The sequence below is a fragment of the Urocampus carinirostris genome, chromosome 7 (genome assembly GCF_059441175.1).
Source record: "Urocampus carinirostris isolate Australia breed hairy pipefish chromosome 7, RoL_Ucar_1.0, whole genome shotgun sequence".
Taxonomy (NCBI): Eukaryota; Metazoa; Chordata; class Actinopteri; order Syngnathiformes; family Syngnathidae; genus Urocampus; species Urocampus carinirostris.
In genome coordinates this window covers 8,169,383-8,193,710 of record NC_142355.1, presented here as the reverse complement: position 1 = coordinate 8,193,710, position 24,328 = coordinate 8,169,383, and the positions used below count along the sequence as shown (strand labels likewise).

General features: G+C 40.1%; 1 protein-coding gene across 1 annotated transcript; it reads right to left on the bottom strand.

Moving 5' to 3' along the window:
* Positions 1-1,019: 1,019 nt before the first annotated feature.
* klhdc4 (kelch domain containing 4) lies at positions 1,020-16,253 on the bottom strand. The gene is made up of 13 exons (XM_088339654.1): positions 16,008-16,253; positions 15,817-15,908; positions 14,756-14,834; positions 11,892-11,990; positions 9,606-9,742; positions 9,365-9,457; positions 9,009-9,171; positions 8,778-8,856; positions 7,535-7,743; positions 5,927-6,155; positions 3,307-3,486; positions 2,098-2,208; positions 1,020-1,523 (listed from the first exon to the last, which is right to left on the bottom strand). The coding sequence occupies exons 1-13, from the start codon at positions 16,104-16,106 to the stop codon at positions 1,339-1,341; spliced, it is 1,755 nt and encodes a 584-aa protein (XP_088195780.1). The 5' UTR covers positions 16,107-16,253; the 3' UTR covers positions 1,020-1,338.
* Positions 16,254-24,328: the final 8,075 nt, after the last annotated feature.

Below are 24,328 nucleotides of genomic sequence, written 5' to 3'. Positions count from 1 at the left end.
ATGGTGTAATAATAGTCTGAAAAAATAGTCTGTGTAATAACCTGTGAAGCCCTTTGAGACTCTTTGTGATTAAGAGCTATACAAATAAAAATGACTTGACTTGACAACAAGACATACGGTGTTGAAAAAAATAATTAGTGAAAACAATTGTATCCACCAAAAACCACCATATGATTTGTATATGTTTTTTGATTATTTCAAAATGTGTACAACCATTTTTGTAAGGGAACATTTTTTTAACTCATTTGTTGAGACAGCTCTTGTCTTGCGCATTACGGCTCAAATTTGGAACATCTATGTCCCTGGTTGCAGATGACAATGTCATAGTAAATTGCTCAGCAAGTGTAATCCTAGAAAAATGCATTTATTTGGTAAATAAAATAAAGTTCTTTACAATCATTGTTTTATTTACCATAGTTATTTACCAAACTTGCTGTGAGTAAATAAGTACTGCGTTGTGTTTGCAAGGTTCATCATCCCTTAATAAGGGGAAATACTGCAAAATCATTTAAAAACAGGGTTGGGTAGGGTTACTTTAACTGGATTACATTCAATTACTTTTGGATGACTCCAATACCAAATATGCCAATAAAAGACAAAAGAAACTAAATATGAATAAAATGATGACTCACAACACGTGGTAAGCTTTCTCTCCTGGCTTTGATCTCTTTGATCTCCGGCAAAACTAACATAAAATGCGACAGAAACAAAATAAAAATAAATCCAAACAGCTTGCCAACATCATTTTTGCCGTTCCGTGTATTCCGTTACTCCCCAAGCCTGCACAAAATGTAGTCATTTTATTCATATTTAGTTTCTTTTGTCTTTTATTAGCATATTTGGTATAGGAGTAATCCGAAAGTAATTGAAAGTAATCAAGTTAAAGTAGCCCTACCCAACCCTGTTAATGAAGGGAGCACTTGGTTGAGGTTGACAGGTATGACAAAAACAATTCTTTCAGCATCTTTCTTAGTTTTTTTCCCCCATGCAGTAAATTTAGTGTTCCTTTTAGATAGATAGATAGATAGATAGATAGATACTTTTATACGTAGCAGTGCAGGATTTTGCAGACTTCTTCATTAGCAATCTACAATGACATTGTCGTCTGCTACCAGACGATACGGATTATAGCAAAAATGGGCAAAAAAAACAAAAACAAAAAACAATTCCAATGCAAAAGTTGTTATACGCTGTGTACAATTCGAAATGATCAGAAAAATTATAAAATACGGGGAAAACATAGCAGTTGACAGCTATGTCAGTGTCTTCTATCAATTAAAGAAATCTTCAATGAAATCGATTTCATAAAGCATAATCCAAACTGTTTACAAAATAGGCTCAAACGTCCCTTGTCTGGTCTTCATAGAAGACTTTGGCCATGGCTGAGGCCACCTTGGCAACTTTTTTGTCCTTGGTCTCCGTTCCCAAGTTGGTTCGTGAGAGTTCGATCCAGTACTGCTCCGTGCGGGCATGGTAGTCCGTCAACGTCTCCCCATCCTTTACCGCTGGGTGCTCGTCTTCATCTGGACAAAGATAAGATTCACCTTGTTCTTGACAAATGCTATACTCAAATCAGCAACAAGTTTAGGTTTGTTTACAGACAAAGACAAATCCAATGATCATAACGTGTAACTTAAACAGTTCTTCCTTTAGCTCAAGGTTCGGGAATGAACAACTCGCGAGACAGATACGGCTCTTTCGATGACGACATCTGACTTGGAGAAAAAAAATTAAGGACAATAAATATTTTTTATGCGGCCTTTCAAATGTCAATGTATGCAAAGCTGAAGCGACACCGTAGACTATTTGCTCGGTCCAGAATATATAGGCCATCATTTAGGCTACAGTTTACAGTCTAAGGGTGCAACTAACAAAACCTGTTTTGGCTGTACGTCCCAAAGAAATTCTTATTAAACAATCTATGTACAATGTTGAGACACTTAATGATGAAAACCCACTGAACAAACTGTAAACACCCAAAAACGCCAGCCAAGTACCCAGAGCAATTTGTTTGGGTGAGTGGTAAGGGTGGTCAGATCTCTGTCTCTTTAACTGTTAGCAAATAGGATAACAAAATAAACATTAAAAAATCCTTACCTTGTTCATCAGATTCCTCCTCTTCTTCTTCCCCTCCCTCTGCACCTTCCCCTATCTCCTCTTCCTCATCGTCGTCTTCTGACTGCGACTCATCCAACCATTCTTGGGTCTCTAAAAAGAGTGAATTAAAAAGAAGACCTCAGAACTAAAAAAAAACCTGATGTTTATTTGTGAGACTTCAACAGTCATCTGTACCGTAAAATCCGAACTATAGAGCGCACCTGATTATAAGCCGCACGGACTACATTTTACGGGCATTATTGGTTTTGTCCTTACACAAGCCGCACTTGTAAATAAGCCACATGCGCCCACATTAAAAGATGTAGCAAAGTCAAAAGCTTATCCCAAATCTGACTAGGTGCCGCGATTGGAACTATAAATATAGTATAATATCCAAACTCCACAATCTGCAACATGAACGGAAAATGATACCTGTAATCAGAATTTAATGCAGACCTTTAAAGTCCGGGTCCCGTTGAAAGTAATCCAATGAAAAAAATGTATATTTCCAAAGTGAAGGGTGGGAAAAATATATACCGGTATCCACTATTGTCCGCTGCAACAACAAACAGATTTAATTCAGCTACACCCCACTTCCCGTCAGACCGCGTTTGCTCCGCCCCTTCTTTTTGATTCGCTCGTAGAAAACATATCACAATAAGTCTCTAAAATAAATATATAACAAAAATATACAGTTGAAAATACATATTATACATGGGTTACACATATTTACAAAGAAAGACGGTACACCGAGAGAGTTTTCAAAGCTTTAATAATAATAATATATTTTCATCCCAAACCGTGCCTGTGAAAGGTACCAACGCGCTACTAATAACACGCTCGCAAAGCAACATGCGAATCTGTTAAAAAAAAGCCATACCGTAATTGCGAAATTCACAGTTAACCGTCCACATCTTTCTCCTTATAACTGCCGCCATCAAGGGCGACTTCCACATTATCAGAAAGAACCTTTGACAGACTGACGATTCGTATGCAAACTAAGAGGATGCTGTCTACCTCTGCGCACTTATTCCACCGGTCTAAGTCTTACCTTTTGTACTCGAGTGCCGCTGGTGGCAGTAAGAAAAATTACATAAATTGGCCGCATCACTGAATAAGCTGCACGGCTGAACATTTGGGAAAAAAGTAGCGGCTTATAGTCCGGAATTTACGGTACGAGCAATTTTTCCAAACTGTCTGCTGACTCACTTGGATCCATCTCAACTAAGACCTCCCACTGGTCCATCTTGTGGAGATCCAGGCAGTAGAAGTCGTTCAAAGTGAACTGGCGACTTCCCACCTCAAACATTCCGCCATAGAGAAACAGCTTGCCCTGACGGACCGTTGTCATAGCGCTGGACCTTGGGCAGGGCTCCACGAGGGACGATTCTGGATCCAGATGAGAGAGAAATAATCGATTTTAGATGTATATACAGTGGAACCTCAGTTTTCGAACGCCTCTCAGTTCGAACAAATCGGAGTCCGACCAAAAATTTCCAGAAATTCTTGCTTCACTGTTCGGTCAAAAAATCGGAGTTCGAACGCCGGTAATGCGTGAGTGCGTACGCTAGGGTGCGATGCTGAGCGGCGTACGGGTGTAGATCGCTCTTTTCGTGACCAACTGTTATTGCGTGCGGACGTGCTTCGTTTCGCTTTTAATATAGGTGTACCAAGTGTTTTATCCCCTAATTATGCCTCCGCAGAAAGTAAGTGCAAGCAGCAAAGTTGCTACAGGTGAAAAAAGAAAAGTAGTCCGTACAACTATTGCATTTAAGAAAGAAATAATAGCAAAATAAGAAGGAGGTGTGCGAGTGTCTGATCTTGCCTGCGCCTTCTGCTGACCACCACAAAGGTAAGAAATCCTATTCATAATTCTTTTCTTTATCCTTATTTTTTATTTTTACACGTTCATGTTAGCATAATCTTTCGTACGGAAGATTACAATAACGCGAACGTACGATTAGCCTGGGTTAGTTTTATGTTTATGTTGAACATTCAAGGTAAACATTCAAGGTGTTGGAACGGAGCCCAACTTTCAGGGTGTTGGAACGGAGACCCCTTTTTAATGAACCGCTCACCACTTGTTATGGACACCCGGGTGCTAAATGACTTGTAAACGACCTGATTTTTTTATTTTTACACGTTCATGTTAGCGTAATCTTTTGTACGGAAAAATTCGATAACGCGGATGTACGATTAGCCTGGGTTAGCTTTATGTTTACGTTAAACATTCAAGGTAAACATTCAGGGTGTTGGAACGGATTAAAACGATTCACATTATTTTCAATGGGAAAAATGATTTCGGTGATCGAACAAATCGGTTTTCGAACAGGGTTCTGGAACGGATTATGGTCGAGAACCGAGGTTCCACTGTATTGGATATGTTACATGTAGAGTAGAGTAGACCTTTTTGGCCTTGTACTGTTCTGGCCTTAGAAAGAAACGCTTCACAACACCAATATTTTCGTGAGTCATGCACTGTAAATATACTGCGTGTCCAGTATGAAAAAGTGTTTGAATAAGAGTCAATCTTTTGATTGTGCGGTCCAGAGGAATCAGGCCAAAGAAGGGGAGTACGCGGAAAACCTCATCTGACTAATGCTTTAAATAGGAGGTAGAGACAGCCATTATGTTGGAGTGGGGCAAGGGCTTGGACAAAAATGTAATTGCGTTTTTGTGCCTTTGCATTTTTCCTTTTTAAGGTTTTATGGGTTATGTCATCCATTTGTCAAAATTAAAAATGATACCACAGAAATAAGACAAGTCTCATTTTACCTCTAATTCCTTACAATAGCTCAATTACAAAATAAAACAATAACATTTTCATCACGAACAACAACAAAAACGTTTTAATACAAAAACAAACAAACAAAATCAAATACAAAATAAGTCTCAGTATGATGTGCGGTCAAGTAGCAATTTTATATTCATTTTTATTTTATTTTTAATTTTATTTTAATTTAGAATTCTCGACTACCACTACTTTTTGTACCATTTTAAACACTTTGGCTATAAATACGGAGCAGTTTTTCTTTCTTTTTTTTCGTGGTGGCGAACTGCCCTTTAACAAAATGCTTGCGCTTTAAATACAAAATGACGCAATGACGTCTGAAAACACTTATGACGGCCTTTGAGAGGAGAAATTAGTCGAAGTTTTTGCTTACATTAATCATATAACACCTGGGTTGGGTAGGGTTACTTTCAATTACTTTTGGATTACTCCAATACCAAATATGCTAATAAAAGACAAAAGAAACTAAATATGAATAAAATGATGACTCACAACACGTGGTAAGTTTTCTCTCCTGGCTTTGATCTCTTTGATCTCCGGCAAAACGAACATAAAATGCGACAGAAACAAAATGAAAATAAATCCAAAGAGCTTGCCAACATCATTTTTGCCGTTCCATGTATTCCGTTACTCCCCAAGCCTGCACAAAATTTAGTCATTTTATTCATATTTAGTTTCTTTTGTCTTTTATTAGCATGTTTGGTATTGGAGTAATCCAAAAGTAATTGAAAGTAATCCAGTGAAAGTAACCCTACCCAACCCTGTATAACACATACTGTAACAGGTGCAAAACGGGAAGGTTATCTGTGCTTTATCGTAGAGCTGCAACTAACGATCATTTTAATAATCAATAAATCGGTCGATTATCCTTTCAAACATGATTCTTGCATATGCTTCGATTTGTTTTTGCACATCACCCTCCTGCCCTGACTAAGCTTATGTGACCTCATGTCCGGTGCAAAATCGATGATGCTGTCGCTTCCACAATAACAAGAAAACAAAAGGCTCTCGATGGCCGAAGATTTCGATCCCACGTACCTTCTTCTTCTTCCTCCTCTTCATCATCACCGTCAATAACCTCCTCTGCCTCCTGAGCTCCCGGGATGACCTCCGTGATGGTCATCACTGTGCCGTCGTCCGTAACAATCTCTTTAATGACCTCGGTGGGCCCCGCAGAAGCGTCCTCGGATTTCTCCTTATCTGCCGCCTCCCCGTCAACTTCCTCCTTCTTCCCTCGCCGACGTTTCTTCTTTTCCGGCTTGTTACCCTGAAAAGGGAGATGTACATTTTTGGAATATCCCACTGCTGGATCATATTTCCTTGGTCGCATATGCACCATATTGTGGAATGTCAAAATAGTGGTTAGTGGGTTCAAAATAGATTTAGCTTATTGCCGTTTAAAATAAAACATGAAAGCAAGAACTCAAATTACACTTTATTTTAGTAATATAAAAATGTGTCACTGCATATACAGTCATGATTGTATAAGTTTTCAGCTATAACCATTTGATAATTTCAATCATTTATAACTAAATTTATGTAGTGGTTAATAATGCACATTATTATTAACCACGTATTTATGAATAGTTATTTACTTCTTGAAACTCAAATAGAATTAATAAATGTATTTTTTGCAATCAAGTCATGTTTGCGGTTTGTTAACTCATCTAATACCAGATATTTTGTTCAAATTGGAAGATATTTTTTTCCATTTTGACTCATTTTTGAAGGCCTACAGAAAATGTTGTTCTATAGCTGTAAATGCATAGGACAGGGATCGGGAACTTATGACGCATGAGCCAGATGGGTGCGTGCATAGCCAAAGCAATGCTAATAATTGGGCTGTTTGGTGCAGTAATAAAGGGCACTGTTTTAACTACAGTTTACAGTCAAGGTGTCAAACCAACAGAGCCTATTTTGGCTGTATGTCGCTAACGAATCCTTTATATGAAAGCTCATTGTATAATGGATGTTCACTGTAAAGAAATGTTATCAAAACCCACACGACAAACTGTCAACGCTCAAAAACGCTAGCCAAGCACACAGAGCAATTTGATTGGATCTCTGCACGCTCCCCTGGATTTTACACACACTCACTGCGGTGAATGGAAATGGATCGGTGAACTTTTTTGTTTGCAGTTTTTGGTGACATTTTTGCTAAATGACTCTGCTTGCACCTTGTTTTGAACCCTCATATTTTGTTACAAAACAAGTATGTTTCTTTTATCAGTTTAATAAAAAACAATTGAACATTGCTAATATTGCTCTCTGAACAGACGATGAGGATGGGACTTAGTAATTTTTTTCTAAGGAATAAGCTTTGTTGAGGAGTCGACTGCATATTACTATTTGTCAAAAATCTTGCGACTATCACCACATTGCATCACTAAAGCTACTCAGCATATGGGGCTGCCTACACTCACCTAATTGCTGGATAAAAGGGAGAAGAGGAAGTGGGGGCTGCTTTGATGATCTGAACGAAGCCACTCCTGCCATCTAATGGTGATTTGTAATATTGAATTAAGTCCCAGAGACTTGATACTTACTGATGAGAAGTGGCAAACCATTTCTAAAAGATTTTTTTTTAAATAAAACAAGAATATCGTATTTTTACATTTTGGCATGAATGAGTTAATGGCACCTCACCCTAAGTTGAGCTGGATACCAACGATTCTTCACTGTGTCGTACAAGTAAAGGTCGTTATAGAAGTCGCCTTCCAGTGTTTCTTCATCTTCCTCATCGCAGACTCCACCGAAAAGCACGGCACGCCCTGCTGGGCCTACTGCCATGGAAAAGCCAGAGCGAGGAGGAGGTTTGCTTCCTGATGGATTCAATCGGGACCACGTCCACTTCTCTGCAAAATTCAGACAAAAAACAAGATTAAAAATAGAACTTAAGTAATACAACCGCCAGAACAACAACAAGTGATGAAGAAAAGGATACAAAGAAGAGAAAGAAAAATAAAGCATGAAGTAAGGATGAATGAGAAAAGTATAAGAGGAAGAGAGCAAGAACAACAAAAACAAGAATAAAAAGAAATGTCAAAACGAACAAGAATGGGAAAATACAAAAACAACAACAAAACCAAAAACATGTATGATATAATAAGTATAAGAACAACAAGAAGAACAAAAGGAGCATAAGAAGAAAAAGAACAATGCTAGAAAACAAAGAAGAACAGGATTAAGAATAAGAAGAATAAGAAGAAAAATAACAAGAAGAAAAACAACTAAAAGAACAAAGACAAGAAGAACAAAAACAAAATGAATACGAATAAGAACAAGACAGAAGAAAACAAAAACCAGAATCAACTCAGAGGTCCATCCATCCATTATCTGCACCGCTTATCCTCAGTAGGGTCGCGGGGGTGCTGGAGCCCATCCCAGCTATCTTCGGGCAGTGGGCAGGGGACACCCTGAACTGGTTGCCAGCCAATCACAGGGCACACAGATACAGACAACTAGCTCTCTCATTCACACTTAGGGACAATTTGGAATGGCCGATTAACCTAACATGCATGTCTTTGGAATGCTGGAGGAAATCAGAGCGCCCGGAGGAAACCCACGCAAGCACGGGGAGAACATGCAAACTCCACACAGGAAGGTTCAATCTCATGACCTCAGAACAACTCAGTCGCCCTGCTAACTCAGAAGTCTACTTTTAAAAAACATGAATTGATCCTCCTATCTTTGGGTTAAACGCCACAATATTTTCATTCAGTACATTTATGAAGAGGAATTGTTTTCTGACTATGGGTCATGGCTTGTATTTAGGGGGCCAAAGTGTGGGTCCTTGAGTCAGACCACTTAAGAAGCACAAATTTAGATAATGAACTTACAAATAATAATGTGTTTTTTTTACAATAAACCAATAATATGTTGGTCCTACCTTGGCCATCTTTACCCTCTTGCTTGAGGAGAAACATGTCAGAGTGGATAGTCCCCTTCTCAATGTCCTTTTTTAGTCTCTATATGTGAACACAGGGTCCATTTACAGTTACACAGATGACAAAATTTAGAATCGTGTTAATGACCAAGTTTGTTCGTCAGGTTACACATTTAACAAAAAGTTTCAACTTGGAATGCTTTTAAAGGATTACACTTAAAACTGAAAACACACCAGTTTAGAGTATCCTCCGTAGATAATAACACCAGAACCATCAGGTGTAGAGGTCATCTGACAGGCAGAGCGTGGTGCAGGGGCCACGCCTGAAACCGAAATGCGTGACCAAGAGAAAGTGTCCAGGGAGAAGGAATAGATGTCATTGTAGTAGATAAAATCTCTGAAAGGTGAACAAAAAATGCAGAGTAAGGAAAAAAAGAGCCTTGTGAACCAACCAGTCTCATAAGAGTACCAAAACCCCTCCTTTTAAAACAGTGGTCGGCAAGCTTTTCTGTAAGAAAGACCAGTTCATTGTCTGACAATATTTTCACAGCCTGTACTAAATCCGATCAAATTGGACAAAAACTGTCTACCTTGTGCTCTCATGGAAGCCTCCAAAGACCAGCAGCTGTCTTCGACTGAGTGCCATTCGATGGCCACTGCGACCCGATGGACCACCGGGTGCTCTACAAAAACACATTAAGCAAGTACTTAGAAAGGAAATGTTTCTAACAATACATTTGTCAACTATCAAATGATATTATCAGCATTTATTCTGACAAAAGAGGCTGTGCCCGACGAGCTAAGTTTGATTTTTAATTGAGCCTTACATACTTTATATTCTCCCAGGTATGCGTAGCAAGGTGCAGCACCCAAAGGTCCTTATAATGGTAGAACTGTTCCCCATTTGGCGATGCAAATTCTCCTCCAAACACCCAAAGCTGGCCCCCTCCTTGAGAAATCACCAATGCCTGAAGGAAAGGACACACTGGGGGTAGGAGGAAGGAATATATTGCATTTGAAAGAAATTGGATAAACGGTATTGTGTATTTCAGTCAGATGACATGTAGTAGTATTTACTACTAGATCACGTAACAAAAAGAAATGATACAAAATTAGGGATGCACAGTAACGTTTTTTTCATACCTAAACAGATAAGCTATAAAATCCTGCCTTTGAGGACCAAAATCAATAACCAACGGCCTATATTTAGGCGGGAAAAACATATGAATTGTTTTCATGTGTGTCTTTACTTTTGTTTAAAACCACAATAACATTACAGAGCTCCGGTACATGTCTTTAAAAAGATCATCAATACCTTCAATATTTGTCAATAACAACTACCATGATTATGACCAAATATTGTCATGATAATAACTTAGAGCTGTAGCAGAAAGTGCTTATGTATGTGATCATGGATGTCTTCATGATGTGAAACATCAGGCTAAACATAAAACAAGAGTTTCAATACTGAATGGCACACATGCCTTGGCTAAGAAAACATATATACAGTAATCCCTCGGTTATCGCGGTTAATGGGGACCGAGACCACCCGCGAAAACTGAAAATCCGCGAAGTAGCAGCGCCCCTTCAAAAATGCTTAAAAAAACGTATACAGGTGTACAACATACCCCCCCGCCATTAAACCGAAGTGATCGCTGACATGGTGGCAAGGAGTTATTGGGTGACTCATCCAGAACTCTTCACACTGGAACTGAATGTACCAAAACATGACCCACAAGTGTAGCCATGTCTTACATAATCAATTTAAACGGAATAAGACTGCGGCGAAACCACTACGAACCATTCATTAGGATTGTATTAACCGCTCTCAACCACATGCAGCCATCGCAGTTTATTTCGCTTGTTAACACTACCGGTTACATATTGAAAATAAAAACAGTGAAAATGTGATATTTGATGAGTGTTTGTGAAGCGTTTTGGGAAACAACAGTTTAAAAAAATGGTCTGTGTTCATTTTAATGAAAGTGAAAGAGCTACCTTCTGACAATAACAACATACTTTAGCTAGCTTTTTAACGGCTTTTACAACAAATACACAAAACCACACACAATTAGTCGTGTTTAGGTAGTACAAACAACCGCTCGCTTTTGGTATAATAAAGTCAAACTTGAGATGAAATGTGACGGAAGAGAATATACTTACGTCGAGTCGCCGAGTTTCTCTTCGATAAACTGAGCGCCACATAAGAAGGGGGTGAGGTAGGAGGAGTTAAAGGAGGGGGGGTGAGCAAAGCGGTAACTCACCATGACTAAGCATTCTGTCAGGGCCTCCCCCTCCCCTTCACAATAAGAGTGTCCACACCGTGTCCTCAGTTGACATAAGCTCACGCTCAATGGCGTCAAGTCAATACAGTAAATGCTTTTATTGAGGAGGTAAGGTGTATTTTTTAGACCCGTGAAGCTCTGAACGCACGAAAATTGAACCGCAAACTAGCGAGGTACCACTGTATTACATATTTATCAAGTGGCATTATATTAGACTTTATACTTTAGAATTTTTTTTTAAGATTTGGTGCGAGAATTAGATGTCCTGTATGTTACCGCTTGAGATGCCATTGCGCATGTGCAACTCTCAGCATAGATCATATTCATTAATAGACGCCTCTATTGGAAAAATGTGTCTGGCGACAGAAGTCGACAACGTAATTAATTGCTGACTATTTCTATTTATCCGTTTTTGTCGACAACCTTGACTAAATGTTGCAGCCCTATTTTGTGTATACTGTAACAGCAGACCAAAAGATATTGGCTTAGACCAGACCTTAATTTGAATACCATCTATATAATGCTGAAATCATAATTACACCCATGCAGGAGTCAAGGTAATTGTAATAATAATAACATTAACTTCAATACACTTAACAAAATAATTGAGTTCTTCTGCCATTTTTTCCTTCACCTGGGGATTAGTAGTCCTTTACATAGGAGACAAAAAACTCAAAGTTGGGTATTTTAAATAAAATAGTACTATTGGGTGCAAACTGTAAAGAAATAGAAATCAACCTGGTCTCTTCAGTCAGTTAAATATCACGATCCCGTTGTTACTATTACAGTAAAAATAGACGGGTAAGCCAAACAGAGGGTTTAACTGACATACCTGGTGAGAGCATCTTGGCGGAGGAGGATTCGGGATCTCACACTTAACCCAGATGTTCTTTTTAATGTTGTAGAAAAACAGATCATTGTACAAGTACGTCTGCAAGAAATGAAAACAAAGACATAGATTAGAGATCTGAGATAAAGTAAAACAGATGAAATATATGCAGATTATTTGAAAAAAATATTTGCTGATGAATAACATGGAATGGATGAGGAATGGGCTCCATGTAGGCATCGCTTCCGTATTTACGACTGATGAGGATAAGTACTGCCATTTGCCGTTCTAAAGCATTCAAAATATACTCTCTATCTATCTATCTACCATGGTCATATCCCTCAAGAGGCGTGACCGACAGCAAGACAAACACATACAATAACAAGGAAAATAAAAGGGAAAAAAAATAGCAAAAAACACACACAACATTTTTTGGACCATGGCCAACCCAATTGCCCAAACACCCAAACACGTTAGGCACCTGGGCACCCAAGTTGGTCATACTTTCGTCCCTCCAGATGAAAAGGGACACCAGAAAGCGGCCATGTCACTCGGGTCAGGGCGACACAACACACTCTTTTGTTCAACAGCAGGCCCAACAGCTTTCACTGGTTTACCCCTGCCGCATCATACGGGTGGGTGCCCAGCCCATCCTTAAGAACGCGTCCACAATCCCACTATCCTTTCACAACACCTCTCCACTCCTTTCTATCACCAATAAGAGCTCTAGCTTCCATTATATTTAGACCTCTTTCCTGCAGTGCACTCATAACACCATCCATCCACGTCAATCGCGGCCTTCCTTTTGGTCTCCTTCCATAGACTTCTGCTCTGTAGATCCTCTTCAACATTCGCTCGTCATCCATCCTCTCCATGTGTCCAAACAACCGAGTACAGTGGAACCTCGGTTTTCGAACGCCTCCCAGTTCGAACAAATCGGTTCTCGACCAAAAATTTCGAGAAATTCTTGCTTCGCTTATCGTTCAAAAAATCGGAGTTCGAACGCCGGTACGCTAGGGGCGATGCTGAGCGGCGTACGAGTGTAGATTGCCCCCACCCGTCGTGAAGAATAGGGTGGTCCTTATTTTTCGACTTTTAAAATTTCATGCTCTGACCCCTTGAATATGTTCCAATATATACAAAACGTAATTAGGCAAAGTTTCATCAAAATCAAAGGATATTTAGAGGTCGCTCAAGGCCTCTGAAATTTTGGTATGAAAAATAAGGATTTTTCGCACATTATATCAGACCTAGTGTACAAAGTTACTTGTAACTTTTCTTGTGTTACAATTATAAGCAATGGACTGAAATTGGATGTTCTAAAACGCCGTACACATAGGGTTAAGATTTCCGTTTTTTCTCGAAAATTGCCAAAATTTTACCATTTTGGCAAATTTCAAAGTCGTTGAGCTACCTCTAACTATTATCCAAATTGTTCAAAATTGCACACAGTGTGTTTTTATCGATATAAGAACATATGCGGGGGGTCAGAGCCCAATATTTCAAAAATAAAATTTTCGACCCCCATTAAGGACCACCCTAGTGAAGAACTGTTGTCACGGCAACGCGCACTCCTTTTCTGCTTACGTTTCAAAAAGCGGTGAAAAGAGTGTTTTAACCCCTAATTATGCCTTGGAAGAAGGTTGGTGCAAGCAGCAAAGTTGCTACAGGTGAAAAAAGAGGAGTAGTGCGTACAACTATTGCATTTAAGAAAGAAATAATAGCAAAATATGAAGGTGTGCGAGTTTCCCTTCTTTCAGGAATAGAGCGTGGCTTCTGCCGACCGGTAGGAAATCCTATTCATAATTCTTTTCTTTATCCTTTAACCGCTCACCACTTGTGGAGACCCGGGTGCTAAATGACGTGTAAACGACCTGATTTTTTTATTTTTACACGTTCATGTTAGCGTAATCTTTCGTACGGAAGATTACGCTAACGCGAACGTACGATTAGCCTGGGTTAGCTTCGTGTTTACGTTCGTTGTGAAAATTCAGGGTGTTGGAACGGATTAAAACAATTTTACATGACTTTTAATGAAAAAAAACGACTTCGGTGATCGTACAAATTGGTTTTCGTACAAAGAAATGGAACAGATTATGGTTGAAAACCGAGGTTCCACTGTACTCGCTTATCAACACGCTTGCTCAGTTCCACGACTACTCCAGTTCTGTCTCTCACAATTTCATTTCTCAATTTATCCAATCTTGTCACTCCTAACATAGTCCTCAAACACTTCATCTCAAAAACATTCAATTTCCTTCTTAAATCTGCGTTCAGGCTCCAAGTCTCTGCACCATACAACACAGTCCGCACAATCACACTCTCATACAGTCCCCTCTTAACATCCATACTCATACTCTTGTTGTTCATCACTCTCCTCAGAGCACCCAAAACCTTGCTTCCTTGATTCACTCTGTGCAATACCTCGCACTCCATTCCACCAACTGCAGTCACATCACAACCCAAGTACCTTAAGTATATATAAATATACTAGCACTGGCTAAACCTTCATCAAGTCATGTCAAATGATTGCATTGTTTGTTAGTCGCTTGCTATCTAAAAGTTGGCAAATTACGAGCACAATATTGACTGACATGAAGGAGATTAACTTACTTGGAAATTTAACTTCACATACTATTGAATATGAATAATTTGCCTGTCCTTTAAGTTGTATACTGCACATAGCAACACACATGAATGACTATTGGAGACAAATGTACATCCATTCTCTTTAATGCTATTAAACCACAATAAATCTAATATTTTAAACTAGTTTGGGCTTGGTTGAGTCCACAAAGAGGCCAAAAGTTCACATCAATACCTACATAATAGCAAAAATACATCATCAACTTCTGTGAATACATTACCTTCTTCCCATTAAAGAATTCACCACCAAACAGGATGAGCTCATCTTTCTCCGGATGAGCACAAAGGGATGCACTCAATCTGAAAATCATGAAAAGATGCTATAACATCACGATAAAAAATCAGTTATGTTTGGTAAATGGAGTCAGATAACTAATTCGAACAATTTGGTAAACGCTACATTTTAAATAGTTTGATTCCCAACAGTAAGTAAATTAAGAGTTTCTGACTCTAAATGTAACGGGTGTAATAATACCTTTTGTTTTATTGAAATTCCTGCAGAAATATGTGTATAGTTTTTGGAAAGTGTCCTGCAATGATGAGTCCAACAGTGCCACCTGCTGGTATGGGGTGGGGCTTGGTTTTGGCTTCTGACATGTGACCGGGAGGCGGGGTTTGTTGGCAGTATTCAGAGAGAATGCTACTGGTAAGACATATCTTTTGGTGCTCCACAAAAGAAGTTGATTTTAAACATTATAACCCCAGCTGACAAATCTCTCAACATGCACAGTAATGTGATTGATATTGTCAAGCTGTTTAGATTTATGTTTGTTTTGTTTCGGTTTTACTAAAATGTTAATTCCCCTTGTAGAGATCAAAGCCAGCAGAAAAGCTAATGTTGTGACTCATTCATTTGCGGGTAAATTGTACCCGTTTTTATACTCATTATTGTTCTTATTTCTATTTTCTCATATATATTAAAAAGGATGATGTTGGTTAAAATTCAGACTAAAGAAAATATGTTGAATTCATTGTAAACGTTAAAAATCCACTATACAATCTCTTGTTAAAAGTATCTTCTTCAAATGGATGTAAAAATGTATTGTGATATTCTAAAATGTATCTTATGTAAATTGAAAAGAAAGCTCTTTGATATGCTTTGTTGGGCAGTATTCAAAGAGATCAAAGCCAGCAGAAAAGCTAATGTTGTGACTCATTACATTTGCAGTAAATGTAATAATAAAAACCTCATCATCCAGTCAGCGTGAATGTGGATCTTTGGTGGGACAAGTACACCGCGGTTACATAAATACATTCGATGACATGGACACTTCAAGCTCACCTTGCTGATGGAGGAGGGCATGAAGTCTCTAATACCTGAGTCTTCTTTGCATCCATGCTCTGAAATTCGGCAATCAAAGCCTCCAAATCCTCCTACATTAACAAAAATGTTGTGTTGCATTTGAATTCAATACAAAGGGGCCATGACAACACAAAATGTTTAGGAAACTATTAGTGCACTGATTGTGTCACCTCTTCACGTTTGGATCTCTTGGTAACCTTTTTCTCCATTTTGGCAGCGGTCTTCTCGGCCCCCTTCACCTTCTTTTCATTCTTTCCTTTTTTCCCCATGGCTGTTGGTGATCGTATTCCACAATAAGCAGTTAAAGCTTTAACTTGTCATCTACGCAAAATTGCCACATGTTTAGAAAAATCGGATGAGATCCCTCAACGGAGACTTTTGCTTCCGGAAGTAGTGCAACCGGATGCGAACATGGGCTCGTGAGAACGAGACTAGAGACGTGCTTGGGAAATGTACATGCAAGTGGGGGCAACATTACCATCAATACACCTTATCGGTGTTCTAAACTACTTTTGTTCGATTTAAATGCATTGCTTTCCTATAATTAAAAACATTGTGTGCAATATGAGGCGTTATTTTTCAATTTTGTCGGATTCACAAGCCCTCTCTCCCTCTAAGGTTATATTCGATAGCTACACGGCTCACACAGCACTAGCGTATCTACATAATGTTCATACCTATGTTCTTCCTTCGAGCAGTATTGGCATCCAGAATGTAAACATTGAAACGGTTTGAAGTCACAGCGCTTCTTAGTGTATAGGAGGTATTTCCTGTTGTTAACCGGTTTTGGAGTTGTTGTTTTTTGTTTGTTTCTTTGTTGTTGTTGTTCTTGTTTTTAATTGAACATTATTACATTATAAACAAAATGGACATAAAACAGTCAAACACGTTAACAATTTTGAAGGGAACAGAAACTGCTGTAGAAAAATAGAGAAAAGAAACTGAAAATAAATATTTAAAAAAACAACATTGTGACATGTTTAAAGGTAAAATTCCTGAGCATACTGTATAATATACAGTATGCTTAGGAATTTGTTGCCCGCCTTCACATTTGGTCCGGCCCCCTGAACAATACCAGAAAGCATTTTGATTTTTTTTTTCATATATGTGTAGTTGTATTTGATAATAAAGTTGGACTTTTGCATTAAAATGTTCCTTAGTTATGAACTATTTTCATTATTAACTATTAGTAACTATTTTATTCGGCGCAACAAGGGTTGTTGACTAGTTAAAATGTCATATTTTGAGATTTTGGTGTTGTTTTGTAAAGCAGAAAAAGTGAAGTACCAGTATATCACCACTAGATAACATAGTCTCACAGGTCAGAGAAGGGTGTTTGGGGCAAGTCTCACGGGACCTCACGTGATTTAATGAGACTTGTTCGATAAATCACTCTTAATGTCAACAAGTAAATGGTGTCTTGTGAGACTGACATTTACCATCTATTTTGCAGGTGAGATGTTTATACTGGTAACACACTTACTGTGAGGAGGATAATATGTGGAAATATGTTTGTAAAGGTTGTTTGTGATGTCTGTAAAGTTCAATCACATTACTGTGCATGTTGAGAGATTTGTCAGCTGTGGTTTTAATGTTTGAAAGTAACTTTTTGCGGAGCACCAAAAGATTTTGTCTTACCGTTGGCAGCTCGTTGTAGACTGCCAAAAACCCCCACCTTCCAGTCGCAAAGTCTAAAGCCAAGCCAAACCTTACCAAATACCAGCAGGTGGCACTGTTGGACTCATCATTGCAGGACACTTATATAATAATAATAATAATAATAATTTCCTTTGTATTGTCATTCTTTGTAACAATGTACACAGAATGAAATGTCGATACACCTGACCCGTTGTAGCGAGTCGGTGCAGCCGCAGCCAGAGGGCGCCGCCATTATACCAATTAGGTATGTGTCGGTCGAGGCGCGAACCAGCGACCTCCCAGTCTCAAAGCCGGCACACTACCATCTAGGCTACTGAGCTGGTATAGAAACTATACAACATATTTCAGCAGAAATTTCAATAAAAAAAAGTTATTATTACACCCGTTACATATGTATCCATCCATCCATTATCTGCACCACTTATCCTCAGTAGGGTCGCGGGGGTGCTGGAGCCCAAACCCTAACCATAACCCATCCCAGCTATCTTTGGGCAGTGGGCAGGGGACACCCTGAACTGGTTGCCAACCAGTCGCAGGGCACACAGAGACATACAATCCACTTGCTCATTCACACCTAGAAACAATTTGGACCGGCCAAACTGTATAGGTAGCAGTTGAGCAAATGGCTGATGACCTTTTCTCCTCTCGGCACGGGATGCATGCCTTTGTTGCTTTTCTGAGACTCCCTCACGTGCAGTGCGAGGTTGTGTCTGGATTTTAAAAAAGAAATACAGGGCGTTCCAAAAATATCTGGGATATCTAAGGTCCCGTATCTCCTTAACTATTAATGGTAGTTGCGGAGCGAATGTTGAGGAGGATCTACAGAGCAGAAGTCAATGGAAGGAGACCAAGAGGAAGGCCGCGATTGACGTGGATGGATGGTGTTATGAGTCCACTGAAGGAAAGAGGTCTAAATCTAGTGGAAGCTAGACCTCTTGTCGTCGTGATTGCCAATTCAAGGTACCCGTGACTGCCCAATTGGTGCCAACAGCCCTGAAAGCTGATTGACTCTATTTAAACCCCCGGCTTTTCAAGAGAACACCGTCGGATCGTTGCGAACCGACGCTCCCAGCGAGGCAAGCTCACACATTCAGACATTTTTCCTGCCCTGCTTTCCTCTGCCTGATACCCGCTGCCGACCTGTTTCTGGACCCAATTCTACCCTGATCTGCCATCCCGACATCCGACCTGTTTCGACCCGCTACCTACCTGACACCTGTTGCCGACCTTGTTTCCGAACTCAATACCGCCCTTGCTCTCCCGTCCCGACTAGTAGTCCTGCAAATCTACGATCATCCTCGCTCGACACGGAAGTGCCACTTCCGCGTTTCCAGCCACCTGCTACCCTTGTCCGTCAACCATCGAATCGTGGAAGCAAGCCCTACTGTCCCTCTTTATCAATAAAACTGAGAAAACGAGCGCTATTGGGTCCTGTGTCTGTTTCTGGTCTGTTACACTTGTTGGTGATAGGAATGAGAGGAGAGGTGTTGTGAAAGGATAGGAGGATGTTTGGACGCGTTCTAAGGGATGGGCAGGGCACCTGTATGATGCGGCAGGGGTAAACCAGTGAAAGCTGTCGGGCCCTGCTATTAAACAGAAGAGTGTGTTGTGTCACCGTGATCCGAGTGACATGGCCGCTTTCTTGTGTCCCATTTTCATCTGGAGGGACGAAAGCATGACCAACTCGGGTGCCGAGGTGCTTAACTTCTTTGGGTGTTTGGGCATTGATTTTTTCTTTTCTTTTCAGACCCATAAATTGCGTGCACTACACCAGAGAAGAAGTTTTGGGGCATTTCACAGAAAATTTGGAAAGGAGCCACCAGAGAAGGAAGTCCATAGTGAGATGGCATGGTAAATTCCTAACCGATGGATGTTTATGCCCAGCTGAAAGAACGTGCCGCCCCTCAACTTCTGCAAATGTGATTGAACAAGTTTGAACTGCTTTCTTGTGGATCTCCCATAAATTGATAAGAAGAGTCAATAGGGAACTTTAGTGTCATACAACAAGTGTGTATACCAGGTCAGTAGCCTAGATGGTAGGGCGCCCGCTTTGAGACTGGGAGGTCGCTGGTTCGCGCCTCGGCCGAGTCATACCTAAGACTTATAACATTGGTAAAATGGCGGCGCCCTCTGTTGGCTGCGGCTGCATCGGCTCGCTACAACGGGTCAGGTGTATCGACATTTCGTTCTGTGTACATTGTTACAAAGAATGACAATACAAAGGAAATTATTATTATTATTATTATTATTAAAAACGACAGCACGGGACTCCTTACAAGTCAGGTCAAGTCATGTTTATTTGTATAGCCCTTAATCGCAAAGAGTCTCAAAGGGCTGCACAGACAACAGATTATTGCAAACAACAGACTATTATTACACCATCCCCTGATCTAAAACCAATTAAGTCACAGATATTGTCAACATCAAATATAGGTGTGTTTTAAGCTTAGATTTGAACATTTCCACTGAGGTTGCAGATCGAATCTCAGGGGGAAGAGCATTCCACAGCAATGGAGAACGCTCTAGAACCTGCGGATCTCTTCTTGGCTCTTGGGATCACTAGTAGACCGGCATTTTCAGAGCGAAGGCTCCGGACCGTAACATAAATCTTAAAGATGTGAGTTGTTGAAGTGTTAGTTACTTCTGCCTGAAATTTAAGAGTAATACTTTAATCCAGGGGGCAGCACGGCGGCGCAGTGGTTAGCGCTTGTGCGGCACAGTTCATGTCATGGGAACCTGTCGTGGGTTCAAATCCAGCTCCAGACTTTCTGTGCGGAGTTTGTATGTTCTCCCCGTGCTTGCGTGGGTTTCCTCCGGGCACTCTGGTTTCCTCCCACATTCCAAAGACATGCATTTCAGGTGAATTGGCCGGTCCAAATTGTCCCTAGGTGTGACTGAGCGAGTGAGTTGTCTGTCCCCGTGTGCCCTGCGATTGGCTGGCAACCAGTTCAGGGTGTCCCCTGCCCACTGCCTGATGATTGCTGGGATGGGCTCCAGCCCCCCGCGACCCTACTGAGGATAAGCGCTACGGCTAATGAGATGAGATGAGACTTTAATCCAGCATCTGATGTCCCTGGTATTATTATTTATTCAGCCACAAGCAAGTAGCTCGAAAAAGCACAAGAGGAAACTACTCATGTGAGGATCCGCTCTGTCGTTGTTTTTAAAGTTGGCACCCACTGAATGAATTATTTTTATCTAATCCTTGCTAAGCATTGACATCATATGCCTTGGGTGTTACGTGACAATACGACATAACCAATATCTCAATATGACATTTATGTTATCTCAAAGAGGAAGGCCTTTATTATCTCCCCCTCTCAACTAAATAGTTGTATGCTAGAAGATGAGATAAGACATCACAAGATGGACTTTTATTTTAAGGAAGTTATATTTACATCACTAGGAGGCGCTTAATAATACACAATGTCCCTTCATCTCTTTATTGCATGTTTATCCTTTGTGCACCACTTGGAGTGGTGCACAAGCAAATTGCAGAAATACTGATTAGTACAGCAAACTGGTCTTTTATTCAAGTTCGGTAAATGAGAAAGTCAGGTAGCGCAGCAACAGTGGTGGTCCAGGATGCAGACAAGGGGTCGGTGTTCCTGTAAATCCAAAAAGCGAGGGTGAAATTCCGAGAGTTTGTCTGGCGGCACTCGTGCTCTGGAAAGGTAGGCAAGGCCTCGGAACACTGGAATAACAAGTGGCCCAGACAAAAGGTCTTTTGACATGACATTGTAGACACTGAACTTAGGAGACAGTGTTTAAATGGTGACAAGGGAGAGTCGTGATAGGAGGGAAATGAAGACAAAAGACTGTTTCGGCACATGGGAAAGTCAGGTAGAGAGGCAACAGTGGTGGTCCAAGATGCAGGCTAGAGGTCGGTGTTATAGGAAATCCAAACAGCGAGGGCGAGATTCCAAGAATTTGTCAGGTAGTACTCGTGAGACAGAAATGCAGGAAAGTGTTTGGTACGCTAGGGAACAAAAGGCTGAGACGAGGGTGCTTGGGTCATGACATGGAAGACAACAAACTAGCACAGAGCCAAGGCAAGTGCTTCTCAAAAAGTGGGGTGCGCCCCGCGCCCATTCCCACGATCGGTTATGAGCAGTGTTCCCTCTAAGCTGCGCGCGTGCGCAATTGCACACTGCTCGCACCTTCTCAGCGCACAAGAAAATCTAGCCAGCGCACAAAAATCAGGGCTCGAAATTGCTAATTAAGAAGCGAATGAAGTCAAAGTTACAGTGCATGAAGGTAAAAATACACGGGTTTCCCTGACGCGGTTTTCTAAATGCGGTATTTTGAAGTCGAGTCAAAGTAGAACAAAGTTGAGTAAAGTTAGTAGAGTTTGTCGGGGAACCAGCTTCTTCGGCTCGGCTCACTAAAAGGAACCGGCTCTTTCGGGTCCTAAACGGCTCTTCAGGTTGTTTTTACTTCTTTAATCCCAACATGACCAAATATTATGTAAAATTTTGCACAACATGACTTAAAGGAAGGGTGGAATAGAACAAAAAATAAAAAAAAATACCAAAATGAAAAAGTAGTGAAAAGCTGAGAAAAAAAGAAACAAAAGGAAGAGAAAAAAAGAAGGAAAAATTCTGAAAAAAGCCAGAAAAAAAGAAAAGAAATAAACAAAGGAAAAAAGTAAATAGAGAACAAAAAGAAAAAAGTAACAGCTAGGAAAAAAATAACACAATGAGATTTTTTTAAAGGAATTTTTTAAAAAGTAGAAAAAAAACACGGAAAAAAGAAGAAAAAGTTTGTGTTGCATTCAAATCATTTCCAATTCTATCAAGTGAATCTTGTTGCCAACATTGTACTTCCACTAAAAAATGTGATTAAGTACAGTTCTGTATTGTACAACCTACTAAATAAGCCCCCAAATTGTTAATATTATGCAACAAACTATATCAGGAAATGAAAAGAAATGGATATCTTGTGAAAGAATTGTAAGAACGACGTTTGTAGGCCGTACAACCTTTGCAATCGTACATGAGTCGATTCATTCAAAAAAGAAAAATAATTTTGCATTGCCGGAAACTCAGCAAAATGTAACTTGTTGTCAATTTTTGGACATGTTTGATCATGATTTAGATGCCACACTTGGGATTGCCGTTGCTCACTGTTGTTTCAAGCGTTGCTCACTGACTTTGTGTGAACGCTCAAACCCGTGGAAAATTACAGGAAACATTGGTTATGAGGGCGGGCGCGTGTGACCGTGGGGATTTTATTCTTACTGTGTATTTTTACTGTACAATTGCGCCCCCACTACTCTTGGGGTTGTAGCGCTCTCCTTGGCCGAATTTGCGCCCAAGGTGAAGAAGTATTTTTACATTGAGCATGTGAGAAATTCACATGAAATGTAGCAGAACCTCAACTTAAACTATCAAAACAATATTTAACAGGGATGAGTAGACGGAGAGAAACAGATATTAGATAAACGAAAGCCAAGATGAGGAAATATGAGGAAGCAGGACTACGAACAAGGAGAAGATCGGTGTCTTACTATGTCTAAAAACAGTGGCAGTGCGGGATACACTTAGTAGCAAAATGTCAGATTATTTTGTTAGTTCCCTCTAGATGCGCCTCATGTTATGTAAAATAAATGCAAATTTCTCAACCTACGTGTATTTAAAAAATGCAAAGTTCATGTATTTTGCTTGTTATTCAAATCAATATTGTTTTTTTTTTAATGAATGATGTTGTTTTCAGCACTACGAGGCGCTAATATAGAATAGAATAGAATAGAATAGAATAGAATAGAATAGAATAGAATAGAATAGAATGAAACTAAATGTGCGTTTAAAGCACAGGCGGCCCGCGAGACAAAGCTCAGAGAAGCGCAAGAGAAAAACAAGCTGCAGGTTGAAATGTGTCCACGTGATGTTGCCAAAGAAAAGTGCCTCTCACAAAGACACTGTACTTGTATTTATTTCTCTCTCTCTCTCTCTCTCTCTCTCTCTCTCTCTCTCTCTCTCTCTCTCTCTCTCTCTCTCTCTCCCTCTCTCTCTCTCTCTCTCTCCCTCTCTCTTTTCCACCCCTTTTCTCCCACTCCGTCTCTGTCTCTTTCACTCTCTGTGTCTCTCTTTTTCTCTTCCTTTGTTGCTCTTTGTCTCTTTCTCTCTGTGTCTTTTAACTTCTTTTTGTCATGTCCTGCACGGTCGTCATGGCACCCAGCTGGCCCCGCCCCTTGACACCGGCTGAGACGCATTGAATTGATTGCTTGTGGAGTACTTACACGCTCTTTTTGGGACTGCCCGTTGCCAGATTATTGCTTACCCCTGAGGAAAACCTGTTCATGCCTGTTTGTTCTGAGTAAATGCCTAGTTTGTAATTTTGATTGCCTTTAAGCCTGTTTTGTTTTGTCTTTGGTCCGTTTGTGTTGGACAACTTTTCTTTCCTAAATTAAAGTGACAGATCGTCTACGCTCTTGAGTTCACACTTTCTGCTTCCCGGACCGTTTCCTGACACTTTTGCTCTGACTACCTTTTTTCCTTTTCTCTCTTTCCTTTCTCTTTTCATACCCTTTGCGCTTTCTTTTCTCTTTTCTCTCCTTCTGTCTTTCTATTTCTCTTTGGATTTCTTTCTTCCACTCCCTTTCTTTTCCCCCATCTCCCACGACTTTTTATCTTTTGTTTCTCACGCTCTCTCCCTCTCTCTCTTTTTCTTTCTTTGTCCCGCCTTCTCTCCTTTTCCCTCCCTCTTTCTCTTATTTCTTTATCTGTTTTTCTTTCTCTTTAATCTACTAGTCCGGCCCCCGACAGAATGTTTGTTCTATCGTGTTGCCCCCCCCAGTTAAAATGAGTTTGACACCCCTGGTTTAAAGTGT